Here is a 17,501-nt window from a genome sequence, read left to right on the forward strand (position 1 = left end):
AGGAAAGAGCGTTCACGTCGCGGCCCTGTTTCAACCAATCTTTCCACCACCACGCACAAGAAGCACAAGAAGCGCAAGACAGACACCATTGTGCAGATGTCGAGAAGTGTGTTCAGCTCTGGCTGAACAACTTCTAATCTTGTGTGTGGACTCGATAAGAAGAAGAAGTGTAAAAAGGATTCTTCTAATTGAAAGCAATTGGTAGATCAGTGAACAGGAATATTTGCAAAAGGGTTGCAGTTTCATTGCAGTGTGGGCAATTGAAGATTATCATACTATTCCTTGGGAGAAAATGTGCCAGAAATTAAACAGAATGCTCTCTCTCTTGCAAGTGAAAAACAGTCAATGCACATTTCATCTTATAGAAAGCAGCCTAACATTGTACTTACAATGACAGCATGGTAATGTTAGCTGCTGCAGCTCCTAATTGAGGGATTGAGGAGAGTAGATTATAGTTGATTTTCCTTAAGGAGGAAAGTAATCAATTAGCAAAAATTCTTAAGCTTAAATAACCAATTATTTGAAGTAGTCACGTATGTAAAATATTGGCAGGATACTCACACTTCCAGCAGCCCGTCAAGACCATCAAATGCAGCATCTTTAATGGAAATTAATCGGTTATGACTCAAGTCTCTGCAAAATAATCCAAAAAATTAATGCAATCTCAAAAACAATTCTTCCTAACATTTAAAGATAGTCCCTATTCAGTTTTGCACTGCAGTTCATGTCAGCCATACAAAATATTACTTATCCATCATAGATGGACACACAAAAGCTGGAGTAACTCAGCGGGACAGGCAGCATCTCAAAGAGAAGGAAATTGTGACGTTTCGGGTCGAGACCCTTCTTCAGACTGGTTTGGGATAGACTATCCAATCTGAAGAAGGGTCTCCACCAGAAACATCACCCATTCCTTCTTGCCAGAGATGCTGCCTGTCTCGCTGAGTTACTCCAGCTTTTTGTGTCTATCTTCAGGTTAAACCGGCATCTGCAGTTCCTTCCTGCCTTATCCATCACACATCTTCTTGATAACCTATAATGAATACCCTTCCAGATTTAGAATCACATCACCCTCACATTCAAATATTTACTTGGGCCATCCTTATGGGCCTGTCCCACTTAGGTGATTGTTCAGTGGACAGCCGGCGACTGTTAAGTTGCCGACAGTCGCCTGAAAAACCGGGAACTGGAATGGCGACTGTCAGAGTGGAACACACACACACACACATCGCTTCCTTCACCAGCACATGTGAATTTTTTAGACAGCGCTCCCCCGCTTGCCCCGTCTAAAAAATTCACACGGTGCAAAGCCAAGGTGATAGTCACACGCCGTGATGAACAGGAATGTTGGCACTGTAAAAAGCACAGTGTACGGTAAGTCCTTTAAAAGAGGGAGGGTAGAAGCCAGAGATACACGGCTGTGAAGCTCAGCAGACCTTTAACATTACCAGTCCGTTATCCTTAATTCTGAAAACTATTGCTTACCTTTATTTTTCCCCATGAGCCAATTAAATTCACCGGTCAGCACCGGCTCCAACCTACGAGAACCTCAGAGAACCTTCGACCTCCTAGCAACCCACTAGGACCTCCAGCCGACCCACCTGCGGCTCGAGAATTCTCGCTGCTCCCATGGAGGCTTCATTCTAGTCGCCGCTAATTTTTCAACATGTTGAAAAATTCACGGCGATCATAATGAGGCTGTGACTAGTTCCCAGAATGCGGGAACTCCTCATGACCATGAAGGCAGCACCCTGGCAACCACCCGCGAACATATGGCGACTGCATAGTCTCCTGCAGTCGCCCAAGTGGGACAGACCCATCACAAATCTCCAAATATCCTCCAACCTCCCTTGGCCACATTTTTTCAAAACTCCTGTATTGTTGCTCAATTATGTAATGAAATGTCCCTACATTAACATGACTATAGTAAAGTAAAATGTTAAATGGTAAAAGAGGCTGGATTTTTTGTTGTTTGTGGGCTCCACTAAAAAAAAAGTGGCCTCAAACCAAGCTCCTCTTGACAAGAAAAACATATGACAAGGATGATCAATTATTATATTAGAGTATTACAATGATTTGGTGTTTTTTGGAAATGCGCAATTAATAAAACATATACTGGACCAGAATATAAAGCAATTAAAATCTAAAAACATACACTCTGGACAACATTTTATAGGAAAACAAGTTCACTGTTATTTTCTCAAGTTATCAATTATGAGCATCCATAGAACAATGTATGGATCCATAGAACAATGAAGAAGCGCCTCGACCCGAAACGTCACCATTCCTTCCCTTCATGGATGCTGCCTCACCTGCTGAGTTTCTCCAGCATTTTGTCTACCTTTGATTTTTCCAGCATCTGCAGTTCTTTCTTGAACAATGTATGTATGGATGTAATTTCTCCATATAGTCAATATATTTGAGTTGCACATCTTCAGTTTCTCATTCTGCATAAAGCAAAGAACCTCTTGTTCAAGTGTTGAACTAAGTGATCCATCAACAACTGCTAAATACTCTACTCATTCAGTGAAAGGTTGGATGTTTCAAAAACTCCAGGAGTATGCATTTTTTCGCTTGCACCTCTGACTGGAGAGAGGACAGCCGGCTCCTGGTGCTGACAGTCTAATGTGATATTTGACTTCAACTCCATTATAATCTTAACAGCAGTGCACAGCAAGAAAGATAACTGAGCCACTGTGGCATAAATTTAATCAGTCTGTGTCTCAGTTACAATCTGCACATACTTGCTGACAGAATGAACATGTCTGAACAATGTCTTCATTAATGTGCATGCTGGAATATGTCCACACTTTTTGCTCATGTTTTTCTTGACAGACGCTCATCTGTAAACTACAAGGCATTAACTCCAAATATTTATTTTGCGTTCTGCTCGAGCCTACCTAGAAAATAAATAGCATCAGCAAAAATGGGTGTTTGAGTGAGCATGGACTCGCTGAGCTGAATGATGTATTTCCATGCTGTGTCTCTCTATAGCTATTATGAAGTTCTGTGAAATTGAACTCTTTCTCTCAGTTCATGGATCTTGACAAATCCATCTCACCAGGAAACGTGGGAGAGGTATGAAGGAAGAGATTTCTTTGTGGAATTATAAGGCTTGTAATCATTCTATGGTCCATTGCCCAGAAGGTAGAAAATCTGAGACAGCTCCACGCACTGCACAAGAGTCAAACATTCATTGCACCATTATGCACCGTGGTGGATTTTGGATGGTAATGTCTTTGGTAAAAGATGAAGGTAAAAGACTGTCTACCCTATGCCTCTCAACATTTTTTATACTTCGATTGTTTCTCCTCAACCTCTGACGCTTCAGAGAAAACCATCCCAGTTTATCCAACCTCTCCAGGTAGCTGAAACCCTTTAATACAAGCAGCATTCTGGTAAACCACCTGGTCACCCACTCCAACGCCTCCACATCCTTCCTGAAATGGGGCAAACAGAACTGTACATACTCCATATGCGGTTTAACTAAATTCTTATGGAGCTGCATCATGACTTCCTGATTCACATTATCCCAGGCATTGAAAGCAAGCCTACTTTTCCACCCTATCTACTTGTGCTGCCACCTTCAGTAAGCTGATTTCCCTTTCCTTCACCTAATAATTGTAAACTCAGGGCTCAATATCTCATCAATTTCCAACCCAGTCAATTACTTTTCAAAGGGGTAGAAGATTACAACCTTCACGTGGTCTGCCCTGTTTCGACAAATGCAATGAACCCGGCGTGCACTATCAAATAGAACAAGTTGTCCTACAACTTTAGGCTGTGAACGCCATACGCAAGAAGAAGACTTTTCAAAGATTGACAGCACTTCTATGAACATACAAATATCATTGTAGACACAAAATGCTGGTGTAACTCAGCGGGACAGGCAGCATCTCTGGAGAGAAGGAATGTTTCGGATCGAGACCCTTCTTCAGAAACGTCACCCATTCCTTCTCTCCAGAGATGTTGCCTGTCCTGCTGAGTTACTCCAGCATTTTGTGTCTATCTTTGATTTAAACCAGCATCTGCAGTTCTTTCCTGCACATCTAATTATCATTCATTGCTGTGACCATGACAGCTGTCAACTAACCTTTCCCCCTAAAAAAATGTCCTCTTTGTTCGAGAAGGAGTCTTGAAGCCAAAACATTTAAAGCCAAATGCTATTTACTCTCTGGGTAATAGCATCTATTGACTCTAATGGATATTTACTCCATTCTCCAGCTGAAAAGGGCTTTTCATCGCCCAGCAATGTACATCCAAGCCTAATGCTCAACATCTGGTAGACTCAAATCTAAGTTTATGATTCAAGATACTGAAGAGTGAACTGATGGGGCTGTCCTACTGTACGAGTTAATTCAAGAGTTCTCCCGAGTTTCCCGATTCGAACTCGGAGAATTACGGTAATAACCGCTCGTGGGTACCCGGGGCTCTCGTGGACATTTTTCAAGATGTTGAAAAATCTTCACGAGCTTACCGCTTTCCCGAGTACCTGCCGTTAGCGTTACAAGCCACTAAGAGACGTCCCGAGCTCCGACGTACCCGCAACATACATTCTACGTGCTTACCGCGAGTTTGAAACTCGGGAGAGCTCTTGAATTAGCTCGTCCAGTGGGACAGTCCCTTAAGATCATCAGTTTTAAATTTGAGACCTGATTATGGAGTAAGCATTCAAAATCTCATTTATAGGGTTGAAAGCATGAAGATCAATGAAATATAACAATGCAGTTTCTGCAACAATTTTTAGAATTATTCAAACCAAGACAACAGATTAAAATTGTCTGCTAAGATTTCAACAACCTCAGCATCGCCTGATGAATAATGGTAAACAGAAAATGAATCAATTCTTCAGATGGCATCATACTTACAGGGGAGGAGTACATACACCCTCTTAGTGAAAGTAGTGCACCAGATCACAACTGCAGAATTTGGAACACAATCTTTAAGCAGCTTTTTTAATGAAAGGATATTGATTTAAAATATTAACCATTTCTCTTTCCAAGTATTCAGCCTGAATTTGAGCATTTTCAGCACCTGTATTTTTATTGCAGCACTGATTTCTTTGTGGAAAAGATTATTATAACCAATTTACTTTCTGACACTTGTACCTTATTTATCACTCGGGATGCATTCTTGGAAACGTGGAATTAGTACAAAAAGGTTAATTATGGCACTATTTAAAGAAATATATTTATCTGAAAAGCTGTTGCATTGAAATGCCGACTGCGTGCTCAGTCCTCCACTGGCACTCCAGTGGTACAATCAATCACGGAGCAGGGAAAACTACAGCTTTCACCTGATCTAACAAGATTTGGGTTGTCTACAAACACATGGAACAGGCACTGCGGTTGCCAGTGATGGTATGCACTCCCAATGCCTACCAAGGCGCAGCTCCCAGCTCCTACCACACTGCTTGTCCAATCCCACCTAATGTCAGCTCTCGTGCGCAACCAATAGATATGGCCTCATAGGTTCACTCCACAGTGGGCCTTGGTGCAAAAAAAATCACCCTCCCATTGCTGCTGGAGCTCCAGCAGAGAGAAACAGCACACAGCACAAGCAGGTGTCATCTAAAAGTACAGTGGTACATGCACTATCAGTACTCAGGTAACAGAACCAAACGTGTTATAATGATTCAACACTATTGGCGATGTTGCTACGTGGATATCAGTATAATTTCAATATGAACAGCCACATTGTCTAAAATCATTAAGGACACTTCTATACAAAGGAATCTTCAGCAAATTCAAGTAGCTCTTTAATTTGAACTTCAAACAACATTCTTGAGCAATATTACGAACTATGAAGGGGGATAATTTTAAATTACTCTTTCCATTGAAGTACTAGTGCATCACTGAAATCTGTAATGAGGCGTGTGAACTTGCCCCCAAATATCTTTAAAGACATTGATTTAACGCAATCTTATCGAAACATGACCCGAGGGGTTCTGACAGGATGACCATGAAAATAATGTTCTCTTGTTTGGGAGAATCTAGATCAAGATGTCACTCTTTAAAAAATAAGGGCATCACACATTTAAGACAAAGTGAAGCATTTATGTTTTCCTTCCAATAATGAGTCATTGGAACTTTCTTTCTCAAAAGATGATAAAACCAAAGCCTTAGTTAAAAAAAGTCAGATATAGATAGATTCCTGATAGGTCTGTAACATGAATTAGGAAAACAAGGCTGAGATTTAAAATTGCAATTATTGTGGATGGATTTTGAGAGCAGAGCTTGAAACGTTGCTCTCCAATGAATTTGTTTCCCCATACGATTACATCATTAACCTTGTAAATCCTTTTAATATTACTATGAGAATTAAAATGTGTATAGACATACTAAACAATTCACCGTGGATAAATAATGATAAATCTACTGGAGGTTCAATCCAAATATAACTCCCCAATGGAAAAGGTGTTCTAACTACCTCGAAAGTTTCAATTTAAGCAAACGTGTTGTATTTAAATACAGATCTTTTATCCAAACTAAATTACCCCAAAATCAAATGTTCAATAGATTCAAAATGAATTTGCATCCTCTTAACAAGTATAGTAGATGACAGAATTATATGAAGCGCTGGTGTCTGTCTCTGGACAGGCAAGAATAAATAGTGAGTGCAGGGATCTCTTATAATATCGAAGGTAGACATAAAATGCTGGAGAAACTCAGCGGGTGAGGCAGCATCTATGGAGAGATGGAATTGGCAATGTTTCGGGTCGAGATCCTTCTTCAGATATTATAACATCCATGCATGGGCCACACTGATGCAATTGCATCTAATGCATACATACAAAGAGAGGCATTCCTCACATTACAAGGGGTTGCATTCGTGGAAAACAGTCAGTTTTGCAATCCTTCATAGCACAAAGCTCTTTTCTCATTGCACCACATAATACAAATGGAGATGTAGTCATACAAGATGTTTGCCTCACATATTAAGTAATTTCATCGACAATGACAAAGTGACCCACTGTTGTTAATTAACAGCCGAGGCCAACAGTAGACTTGGGGGGGATGGACAAAAGTAGTGGATCATGAATGAATTGAGGAAATTGGAATAGCAGGAAAAGGGATGGGATTGAGAATTAGGGTTCATTGGAGAAAGGTAGCATAGCAGGATGTCAGAAGTATAATACATTGCAGGTTTGTGACAGTGGCAATGGAGCAACGGCTGTGGGATTACTTTAAGGAGCTGACCATGGCTACTGCAGCTCAGAGAAAATGTATCACAAAAGAGCATGGCAACACTCCACTTGGCGATGTTTGTAGTAGAGGGGGCCCAGCAAAGAGGGACTCAGCTGTGATTGCCAATCCAGTCGACATGATGATGTTGTATTTTGGCAGCTTTCTGATAAGTACCCTCTGCAAAACCTCTACATCATCCTGTGACCAGAATTGTGCCAATATTTCACGTGCAGCTAAACAAAGTTTTATCAAGCTGCAACATGACTTCCTGATACTTAATATCTAAAATTATAGCAGGTATATGGTTCTACTGGAGGAGGAACTACATGAAGCATAAATATGCTCAACACAGCTAATATTTTCACAGCATGTCTGGCAATGGATTGCATACCCTGCATACCTAACCATGTCTGAAGGGTCTTGACCCAAAACGTCACCTATTCCGTTTCTCCAGAGATGCTGTCTGACCCGCTGAGTTACTCCAGCTTTTTGTGTATACCTAAGCAGTGATGCGCTGAAGAATGAATTAAAAGGGCAGTGTGACGAAGTCGAGCATGGAGATTGTAACAGATCCAGGAAACAATTGAAAGTAGAATGGAGGTCCAAGGGAAATCATTGGATCAAAGGATAAACTAAACTACAAAATGAGAAGAAACCACAAAATTCGTGCAAAAATCAGCCAGCCATAAAATACATAAATATCAAAACGATTATGGCATTTTTAAAAATCCAAAATCTTAAAGTTTGCAAAAAAAGAGCCCAGATGTTAAGCTGCTGATGCATAGGTGGAATATTATGTCCAACATATCCAAAGCCGCTACCAGGTAATTTACAGGCAAGTGAAACAGGAGCTTTAACATTTTTCTGCACCTTTTTGATGTCTGCACTCTGTAACTGCAATGCTATAATGGGGACCCTGCATGGAGGAACTGTTGGGGAGGGGTCACAAAAGCGGGAGCCGCGTGCTTTGTAACTTTGTCAGCGCCGTAGGTGGCCGCTATTTGTATACATTGTGTACGCAAGCAAAGACTCTCACTGCCTAGTCACATGTGACAATAAAGTATTCCTATTCCTGTAACACTTATTCTGACATAGGTCATTCAGGAAACAGGACCACCAACTGTGAATTGTTTACATAAGTACAAGTTTACTAACTCACCCATCACACAAGCCAGGGAGTGCCTGTATCTCTAATTTTCACCAGTGGTGCCCATGACTTCAGGTCCCTAGGCCTTAAATTTCGAAATTATTTATCTGAATACTTTCCCGTAAGCAACATATAGGCGCCCGTAAGTCGGGACCGAGACCTGGTTTCTGGCGCTGTGAGGTTGCGGCTCTACCGCTGCGCCACCGTGCCACACATGGGGAGAAAATGGTCGGAAAAAATCCCAATTTTGCAGCGCTAAAGAGTCACCTGGAAATCCTCAGAGGTCGAGAATTTCAGGTATCTGAATTTACGAGGATGTAGCCAAGACTCGAGGGCCGCAGCTATAGGGAGAAGTTGAGCAGGCTAGGACTTCATTCGTTGGAGAGCAGGAGGATGAGGGGTGATCTTTTGGAGGTGTATAAAATCATGAGAAGAATAGATAGGGTTAATGCACTGTCAAAAGACCCAGAGTAGGGGTATCAAGAACTGGAGGTAGGTTTAAGGTGAGGGGAGAAAGATTTAATAGGAAACTGAAGGTCAAACGCTTTACACACAGGGTGGTGGGTGAATGGAGCGGGCTGTCGGAGGAGGTGGTTGGGGCAGGTACGATAACAACTTTAAAAAAACATTTGGATGGGTACATGGATAGGATGTGAATATTGGCAAAATGCAGGCAGGTCGGACTAGTGTAGATGGGGCATGTTGGCTGGTGTGGGCAAGTTGGGCCGAAGGGCCTGTTTCCACGCGGTATAACACTATGACTATGAATAGGCGCAACCATGCCAACTGGGCTGTAAGCCCGCACCATCTATATAATTAAAAGTCTAATCTTGACCACTTCCTATCTGCACTGTGTATGTGTGCGCGTGTTTGTTGGAATTGGTGGAGAGGTCGAATATTGCGTTGGGGGACCAGCCCTCCCGTGTGAAGCTTGGACCCTACGGCTCCCAATTAGTCTAGTTATTCAATATAATCCTGGCTGTTTTGCACCAGACAAAGCTGGTAATGCAGCAACAGAATGTTGCAAAGTGGTTTGAACAACCCAAAATATATTTTTGCTCTTTGCCACTTGTTTTCTTTCTTATACTCTGCATTCTCAATGAAGCACATACTTGGGGAATGTAATGTAAAGGTTACAAAACTGTTTCATAGTCTGCTTATTTCAAGGGAAATGCAAACTGAAACTATATTTCAGTTACAACGTTGCTAACAAAAGTTTTAAATCTTTCACTTGTTTGCCCAACACTGATTTCAGACTGTTATATAGAAACGTGAGCATAATGCAAGACGCTTTTTATGGCTTCGAATTTTGAATAAATAAGTGACAGCAGAATCAATTGTTCAATCCCCACAACTGCAGAGGAAGATAAATTATTCACACCACTGATATTATGCAGAGCACAGGTGCTGAGAATATAGCCTTTTAGTGCTATCAGTGTCTGAATTATTCAGATAGTGGGGAAAGCTCATAACACGTGTCCAAAATGCATGTCTACAGATTTCAAGCATGAAAAGGGCCTTCATTATTTTGAGCTCTAACATCTCGTCACAGATTGTCTAATTTTCCAGTCTACCACTTAGCAATCTTCAATGTTTTCAAAGAAGTGATTTATATTCAGTTTACTTATCCCATGGCATCCTAATGAACTGCATATTTCATTAAAAAAAAAAATTTAAACTGCTACTTTTTGCATTCTTAAGTGATACAGAACATAACGATACAAGTATTTCACTGTAAAGGGAATTTGAGAGGGTTAACAAGGAAGTCATTGGGAAATTATACCCTCTCAACCTGCATCAAACTATCTACAAATCTTGAGATTCTTTTTCAGGAAAAACAAAATCAGAAGCTACTCAGCTATTTTATTCTCATTCTTCACCCACTGGCTCAGAAAATTCTTGATCTGAGGGCTCCATTTCAGATGAGTCTTATTTTCCATTTAGCTTGAGAGAAACAGAGATTTCAGTTAATCTGAGCAGCTCTCAGCAGAACTAATTGCTTTTGTTGGTACACAAAAATGCTGGAGAAACTCAGCGGGTGCAGCAGCATCTATGGAGCGAAAGAAATAGGCAACGTTTCGGGCCAAAACCTTTCTTCAGACTGATGGGGGTGGGGGGCGGGGAGAAGAAAGGAACAAGGAGGGGGAGCCCGAGGGCTGAGGGAGAGATAGGAAGGGGAGGAGACAGCAAGGGATAACAAAATTGGGAGAATTCAATGTTCATGCCCCCAGGATGTGGACCCCCCAAGCGGAATATGAGGTGCTGTTCCTCCAATTTCCGGTGGTGCTCACTCTGGCCATGGAGGAGACCCAGGACGGAGAGGTCGGATACGGAATGGGAGGGGGAGTTGAAGTGCTGAGACACCGGGAGGTCAGGTTGGTTAATGCGTTGATGTACGACGATGCAAGTGTGAAGTATCATGAAAATCATGACAAATTATAATAGAATGTATGCTACACATATCTATTGAGGGAAATCAAACTATCGGTAACATAATATTAAGCCAGGGTTGATATCCGTTAAACATTGTTAGAGGAAGGAATTCATTATACACATCCATTAAGTTGCTTCCAATTTTAAGGGCTTCCTTCCTCATTCAATAACCATAAACTATACATAAAAATCAATTGCAGATAGATAGTTCTACCTCAACACATTTTCATAACGTGAATCGGATAGCATGACTAATTAATTAGGGATCTCTTTTTGTATTTTGCGGGCTGAATTGGTTATTACACAATTTCTTCTGTGAACTAGAGAACCCACTTAAAAGTTACTTTGCAAATCGACAACCAGAAAGAGAACTGTCACGGAAAAAAAAATAGTTCAGGATGTTTTCATGTAACCTCCCCACAACAATCAGACATCACTGGCTCTTGACAACAGTCAGTTGGTAGCTGGTGGCCATTGAAATTGACATGCAATCACTTCTATCGATGCGCAAAACTATACAGTACACCGTCATTTCAGAAGAAGGGTCTCGACCCAAAACGTCACCCATTCCTTCTTTCCAGAGATGCTGCTTGTTCCGCTGCATTACTCCAGCATTTTGTGTCTATCTAGGGGATTAGAGTGTATGCACAGTCTTTTACCTAGGTTAGGGATATCAGAAACATGAAGACCTATGTTTAAGGAGAGAGCAGCAAACCAGAAGTGGCACGTTTTTCTACTCAGAGGGTGGCAGGTATATGGAACGACCTGCCAGAGGAGGTGGTTGAGGGAGATACTATAACTACATTGAAAAGACACTGGATAGGTACATGGAAAAGTCAAGTCAAGCCAAGTCAAGAGAGTTTATTGTCATGTGTCCCAGGTAGGACAATGAAATTCTTGCTTGCTGAAGAGAGAGGTTTAGAAGGATATGGGCCAAACATGGGCAAATTAGTTGACATTGGACAATGTGGGCTGAATGGACTGTTTCCGTGCCATATGACTCTACCAGCCTCCACCAGTTGAATGGTCCCAATCAAACTGGTTATTGGCGAGTAGGTTGCACGGCAGTAAATTTGAGGGGCTTCTGCGTGTGCAATCCCAGCCCTTGGCCCAAACAGATCAAAAAGTAGAATGACTACTACCCTTGACATCAAAGCATCATTTGACAGGATGTGGTGTCAATGAGCCTTCGCAAAAATGACATCAGTGAACATCAATGAAAATTCTCCAGTGGCTGGAGTTTTATATCACAAATTGCTGCATGTCATTCACCCACGAACCAAGACATCACTGCAGGAGCAACGATTTATATGCGTGTGCGCGTACACACACTAATTTAGATACACGAGTCCTAAATAGACATGCAACAATCTTTTGTTGTTTGCTGAGGAATTAATAAAGTTCATTGGGAGAGATGCTGGACTTCCTTGAAATTAGTGCCAATCACGATTATGGTTCAATATTTCATTAGCTAATTGACAAGGATGATTACTGTGATTAATTAAATCGATTAACCTATAGAATCACCTCACCATGAGGATGACAAAAATGAAAAAAAACAATCTGAAATGTACTGAAAATCCTTAATATAAAATAAGATAGGCAGTATCTGAAAAGAAAACCAGTTTCAGGACATTGATCTTGTTTCATTTATGAAGATTTGTGATATGAAATAGCAAAATATTAAAGTGCTGGAGGAATTCAGCATCTGTGGAGGAAATGGACAGAACGTTTCAGGTTGGGACCCTTTTTCAGACTTGAGTGTGCATGAAGTAGCAACTTTGTTTCGTTTGTACAAATGCCGCCTGATGTAGTTTGATACTGGCATTTCTTCATCTTGTAGCTTAAAATGTTTCAGCTCGTGGGTTGATGCCATAGCTTAAAAGACCCAACCAGGTTAAGGCTGCTTTAATTTTATTTTTACTTTTGACTTGCTATTTTTTAAAATATCCTCAAAATTAGAAAATACCAAGTTATGCGATTACTTATTTTTTAACATGGTGTGCATGTTAAAGAACAAGAGCATTTAAAATTGTGGCAAGATAGATCCAGTGTGTGATTGCAGTTCTGCTCTTTGTTCATTATATTCCCACAGACTGTGTGCAAGACTACCAAATTACATATATTTAACGCCATGCATACAAATGATGAGCAACTATATGCTGCTTTTTGACTTTTCCGAAACTAATTTGTTCATTTGAGGTCAGTAAAGAAACACAAGCAACCCTGTAATCTGATCTACCACTGGGAATAGAACCATTGGAATCATATGCAACAGTTAAAACAAAAAAGTGTACTTAACACAAATTCCAGCATAGTTCATGCAATCAAAATACATATCCAGGAGATTTCAATTTACAAATAATCACTTACAATAAATGGAGTATTGCATTCATGTCAACTTAGAGCATTGTTATGCAAAGCATTTGTATATTTTTAAGACTCGTTAATAAGCAGAAGATTGCAAGGAGAGATATAATGTCACTGTTTGAGGAACACAAGAACATATGTTAATCCCATTATCCCATGCAAGCTCATCTCCAAACTTGCGCGATTTGGGAGTCAGCATCTCTGCAACTGGATCCTCAACTTCTGACCAAAGACCTCATTCAGTGAGAATAGGGGACAAATCATCCTCTACGATAATCCTCAACACTGTTGCTCCACAAGGGTGCGTTCTCACCCACGACTGTGCAGCCATGTAGAAATCTAATTCAATTTACAGGTTCGTAGACGACACCACCATTGTGGGCTGGATGTAAAATAATAATGAGGCGGAGTAGAGGAAGGAGATTGAGAACCTTGTGACCTGGTGGCAAGACAACAGTCTTTCTCACAATGTCAGCAAAGCAAAAGGGATAGCGATTGGCTTCAGGAAGAGAAGCAGCACATATACCATGCATTGACGGTGTTGAAGTAGAGATGGTTGAAAGCTGCAATGTCCTAAGAGTAAATATCACCAACAACTTGTCCTGGACCACCCATACTGAAGCAATGGGCAAGAAAGCACGCCAATGCCTCGAAGGCTTAGAAAGTTCGGCAGGTCACCAACAACTCTCACCAACTTCCACAGATGTGCCTTGGAAAGCACTTTATCGGGCACATCACAGCTCTATTCAAGACCCCAAGAAATTGCTGAGAATTGTGGATGCAGCCCAGACCATCACACAAACCAATCTCCCTTCCATCGACTCTATTTGCACCTCATGCTGCCTCAGCAAGGCCAGCAGCATAATCAAGGATGAGTCACACCCTGGCCACTCCTTCTTCTCTCCTATTGGGCAAAAAGTATAGAAGCGTGAAAACACACACCTCCTGATTCAGGTATCAGGCAAATGATCCGGTAATGTGGCGTCTTGACACCATTAAATATATTACCAAACAGTTGCTGCATTTATGTCCTTTGGCCATCTCTTGTTAGTTAGTGTAATGTTTAACCTGTCAGATGAGTATAGTCAGTTTTAACAGCTATTATCATAAAATGCCTTTAGAAAATTTGTTGCAACCTGTACATTTTGTTGTGGATAAATTATGTGGGAAGCGAGAGTGTTGCTGTACACATAGCAATAACGACCCATGCTATGGCAATGTCATAACTTTCGGTCCTTCGCAGAAAACATGCTTACATCAATCTGTAGTGTGCATGGTTAAGCATATATGTTATCAAGGTCCAGGATTTATTGACACAGGTTGATCATACGCTGAATAATCCAACCACATTTTTGTTTGGAAGTGGAAAGAAATAATAAAAATTGCATTAATTGCAATGTGTAAAAAGAGTTGAGATACCGTATTATAATTTTAATGCATGTCATTGTGGTATATATCATGTCTTGATTGGTGAATATGTTAGTTTGTGACTTTATTTGAAGGAGAAATAATATGTGAATGCTTCATTGAGCATAATTCCGACTGGTAACTACGCACTTCGTCCGAGCAAGCCATCTTAAATTACCACCTAAAATGTCATTTGGCAACCTAAAAAGCTGCCAAGGTTGCCTGGCTTGCAACAGGGAAAAAAGGTTAAGCGAGAGCCCTGTTTCGGGTCGAGACCCTTCTTCAGTCCCGACTCAAAACGTCACCCATTCCTTCTCTCCAGAGATGCTGCTAGTCTTGCTGAGTTACTCCAGCTTTTTGTGTCTACCTTCAGTTTAAACCAGCACCTGCAGTTCCTTGTTACACAGGTTAATTTGCAAGTTGAATCGGAATTTATTAAAGCAAGTGGTATTTCAGCATTAATTTCAAGGGAACTAGAAAATAAAAGTAGGAATGTAATGCTGAGGTTTGATAAGGCATTGGTCAGACTACATTTGGAGTATTGTGAGCCGTTTGGGGCCCCATGTCTGAGGAAGGATGCTGGTGCTGGAGAGGGTGCAGAAGAGGTTTAGAATAATGATCCTGGGGATGATTGGGTTAACATACGACAAGCGTTTGAGGAATCTGGGCCTGTACTCGCTGGAGTTTAGAAGGATGAGGAGGGACCTCACTGAAACTTATGAAATAATGAAAGGCCTGGATAGAGTGGATGCGGAGAGAATGTTTCCATTAGTTGGGAGAGTTTAGGACCAGAGGACACAACCTCTGAATTAAAGGACATACGTATAGAAAGGAGATGAGGAGGAATTTTATTAGACAGAGAGTGGCAAATCTGTGAATTTCAATACCACAGGCGACTGTGGAGGCCAAGTCATTGGGTATTTCTAAGTGGAGATTGATAGGTTCTTGAGGGCATCAAAGGTGACAGGGAGAAGGCAGGAGAATGGGGCTGAGAGGAAAATATAGATCAGCCATAATTGAATGGCAGAGTTGACTTGATGGGCCAAATGGCCTAGATCTGCTCCTATGACTTCTATATGTACGCACAAATCATTGATATGAATAACAAACAGCACCAACCTGAGGCACACCATTAGTCAAGGACCTCCAGTCCAAAACGCATCCTTCCATTATCCTCTGCTTTCCACCATCAAGCCAATTAGCCAGCCAACTAGCTGGATCCCACATGATCCAAACTTTCAGAGTAACCTATCATGCAGAACCTTAAAGGCCTTGCTGAAATGCATGTGGACTACATCTATTATTACATCTACTTTCTTGGTCACATCAATGGTTTGACAATTGAAGAGAACATGGAGAATCAAGACTTTACTTGGAAACTAATGTTGTACTTCCAAACCATTTGAAAGAGGCCATGGGTGGAAAACAGCACAGATATTTGGAAAGAATCCTTTGCTAATGTTTCTCTGGCTATGGTGTCACCCACATGCACAATGGTAGAAAGGTGCTGAAAGTAGAAAGAATGATTAATCAAATGTGAACACTTAAACCAGGCATTTGTGTATCAGCCCTAATATCTCAAATCTGAATAGTATTCTCGCAAACCATCTTGTGGGTAACAGGCTGGTGGAAGCAGCTTTGGGAGTTTTCAACACACACTTCAGACCAATTAAAATCCTGAATATCTGGGCTACGGTATTGGTACCAAACATGTCTTGAGAAATAAAACCAATTACATAACGGCATACGATACAGGTGATCTATCCTAAATGATATGCACAATCCTGTTAATAATTATAGACCATTTTGCTCTGAGCATTTAAAAAAATAGGTGAAATAATGATTGATCAACAATCAAACTTCAATCTCTTTTAGCTTAGTTTAGAGATACAGCGCGGAAATATGCCCTTCGGCCCACCAAGTCCACGCCGACCAGATTACCTGCATACTAGTTCTATCCTACACACAAGGGACAACTTACAGAAGCCAATTAACTTACAAACCTTCACTAGTTTGGAATGTGGGAGGAAACCGGAGCACTTGAAGAAAACTGTCTTGATAGTTGATCATAAACTTATGATAGTTGATCATAAACAAATTTAAAACTAGCAACTGACCACACATTTTCATATTACATCTCATATTTCCTTACAAAATGGAAGGAAATATGATGCCTTGAATCGATGCTGGCTTTTTACGCATTCCCATTTCTTCACCTTTCTTTTCAGTCAAGCATTGACTTTTATTTGTACAAGAGAGTTCAAACGTAAAAATGCCCTTTTCATGAATCACGATCTTCCAAAGAGTAAAAAAACCCATGTCCAAACTTTATACTTTGATCAGTTCTCTGGGAATTCCAAAACAGCCGAAGTGGTATTACTATAACCTCAGTTCTATTTAATATTGCGAAATCGTGATCATCACTTAACCAACCAAACGGCCACGGTGATGCAGCGATAGAGCTCAGGTTCAATCCCGACTACGGCTGCTGTCTGTATGGAGTTTGTACATTCTCCTCGTGACCTGCGTGGGTTTTCTCCGGGTTTCCTACCAGACTCGGGTTTGGAGGCTAATTGGCTAGGTATAAATGTAAATTGTCCCCAGTATGTATGTATGATATTGTTAATGTGTGGGGATCGCTGGTCGGTGCGGACTCGGTAGGCCGAAGGGCCTATTTCCGTGCTGTATCTCCAAACTAATCTAAATACAATAATGGCTTGTGTAACCTATTCCTGTAAAAATAAAATTGACTGGGTTAAATTAGGTTTGGGAAAAGACACATTGGTGATGCTTGTTAAAGATTAACCACAAAGTTAAGTATTATGCATTTCCCAATGGTCAGTAGAAGCCAAATTGATTCCGAATACATTTGGTGTTAGATTGCCACATAAGCCAACTTTAAGATAACTAGAAAGACTGGTTATTTTACAGAGACTTTCAAAGAAGAATGATAATTT

General features: G+C 40.9%; 1 protein-coding gene across 1 annotated transcript in view; it reads right to left on the minus strand.

Annotated features, from left to right (window-relative positions):
- Positions 1-17,501, minus strand: part of lrig2 (leucine rich repeats and immunoglobulin like domains 2) — a 67,093-nt gene that overhangs the window by 40,570 nt on the left and 9,022 nt on the right. The window contains exons 2-3 of the mRNA XM_033042304.1: positions 562-633; positions 390-464 (exon numbers count right to left, since the gene is read on the minus strand). Of these exons, the coding sequence (XP_032898195.1) occupies positions 390-464; positions 562-633 (147 nt within the window). The remainder of the gene's footprint in view (positions 1-389; positions 465-561; positions 634-17,501) is intronic.

The sequence above is a fragment of the Amblyraja radiata genome, chromosome 24, assembly GCF_010909765.2.
Source record: "Amblyraja radiata isolate CabotCenter1 chromosome 24, sAmbRad1.1.pri, whole genome shotgun sequence".
NCBI classification, from domain to species: Eukaryota; Metazoa; Chordata; class Chondrichthyes; order Rajiformes; family Rajidae; genus Amblyraja; species Amblyraja radiata.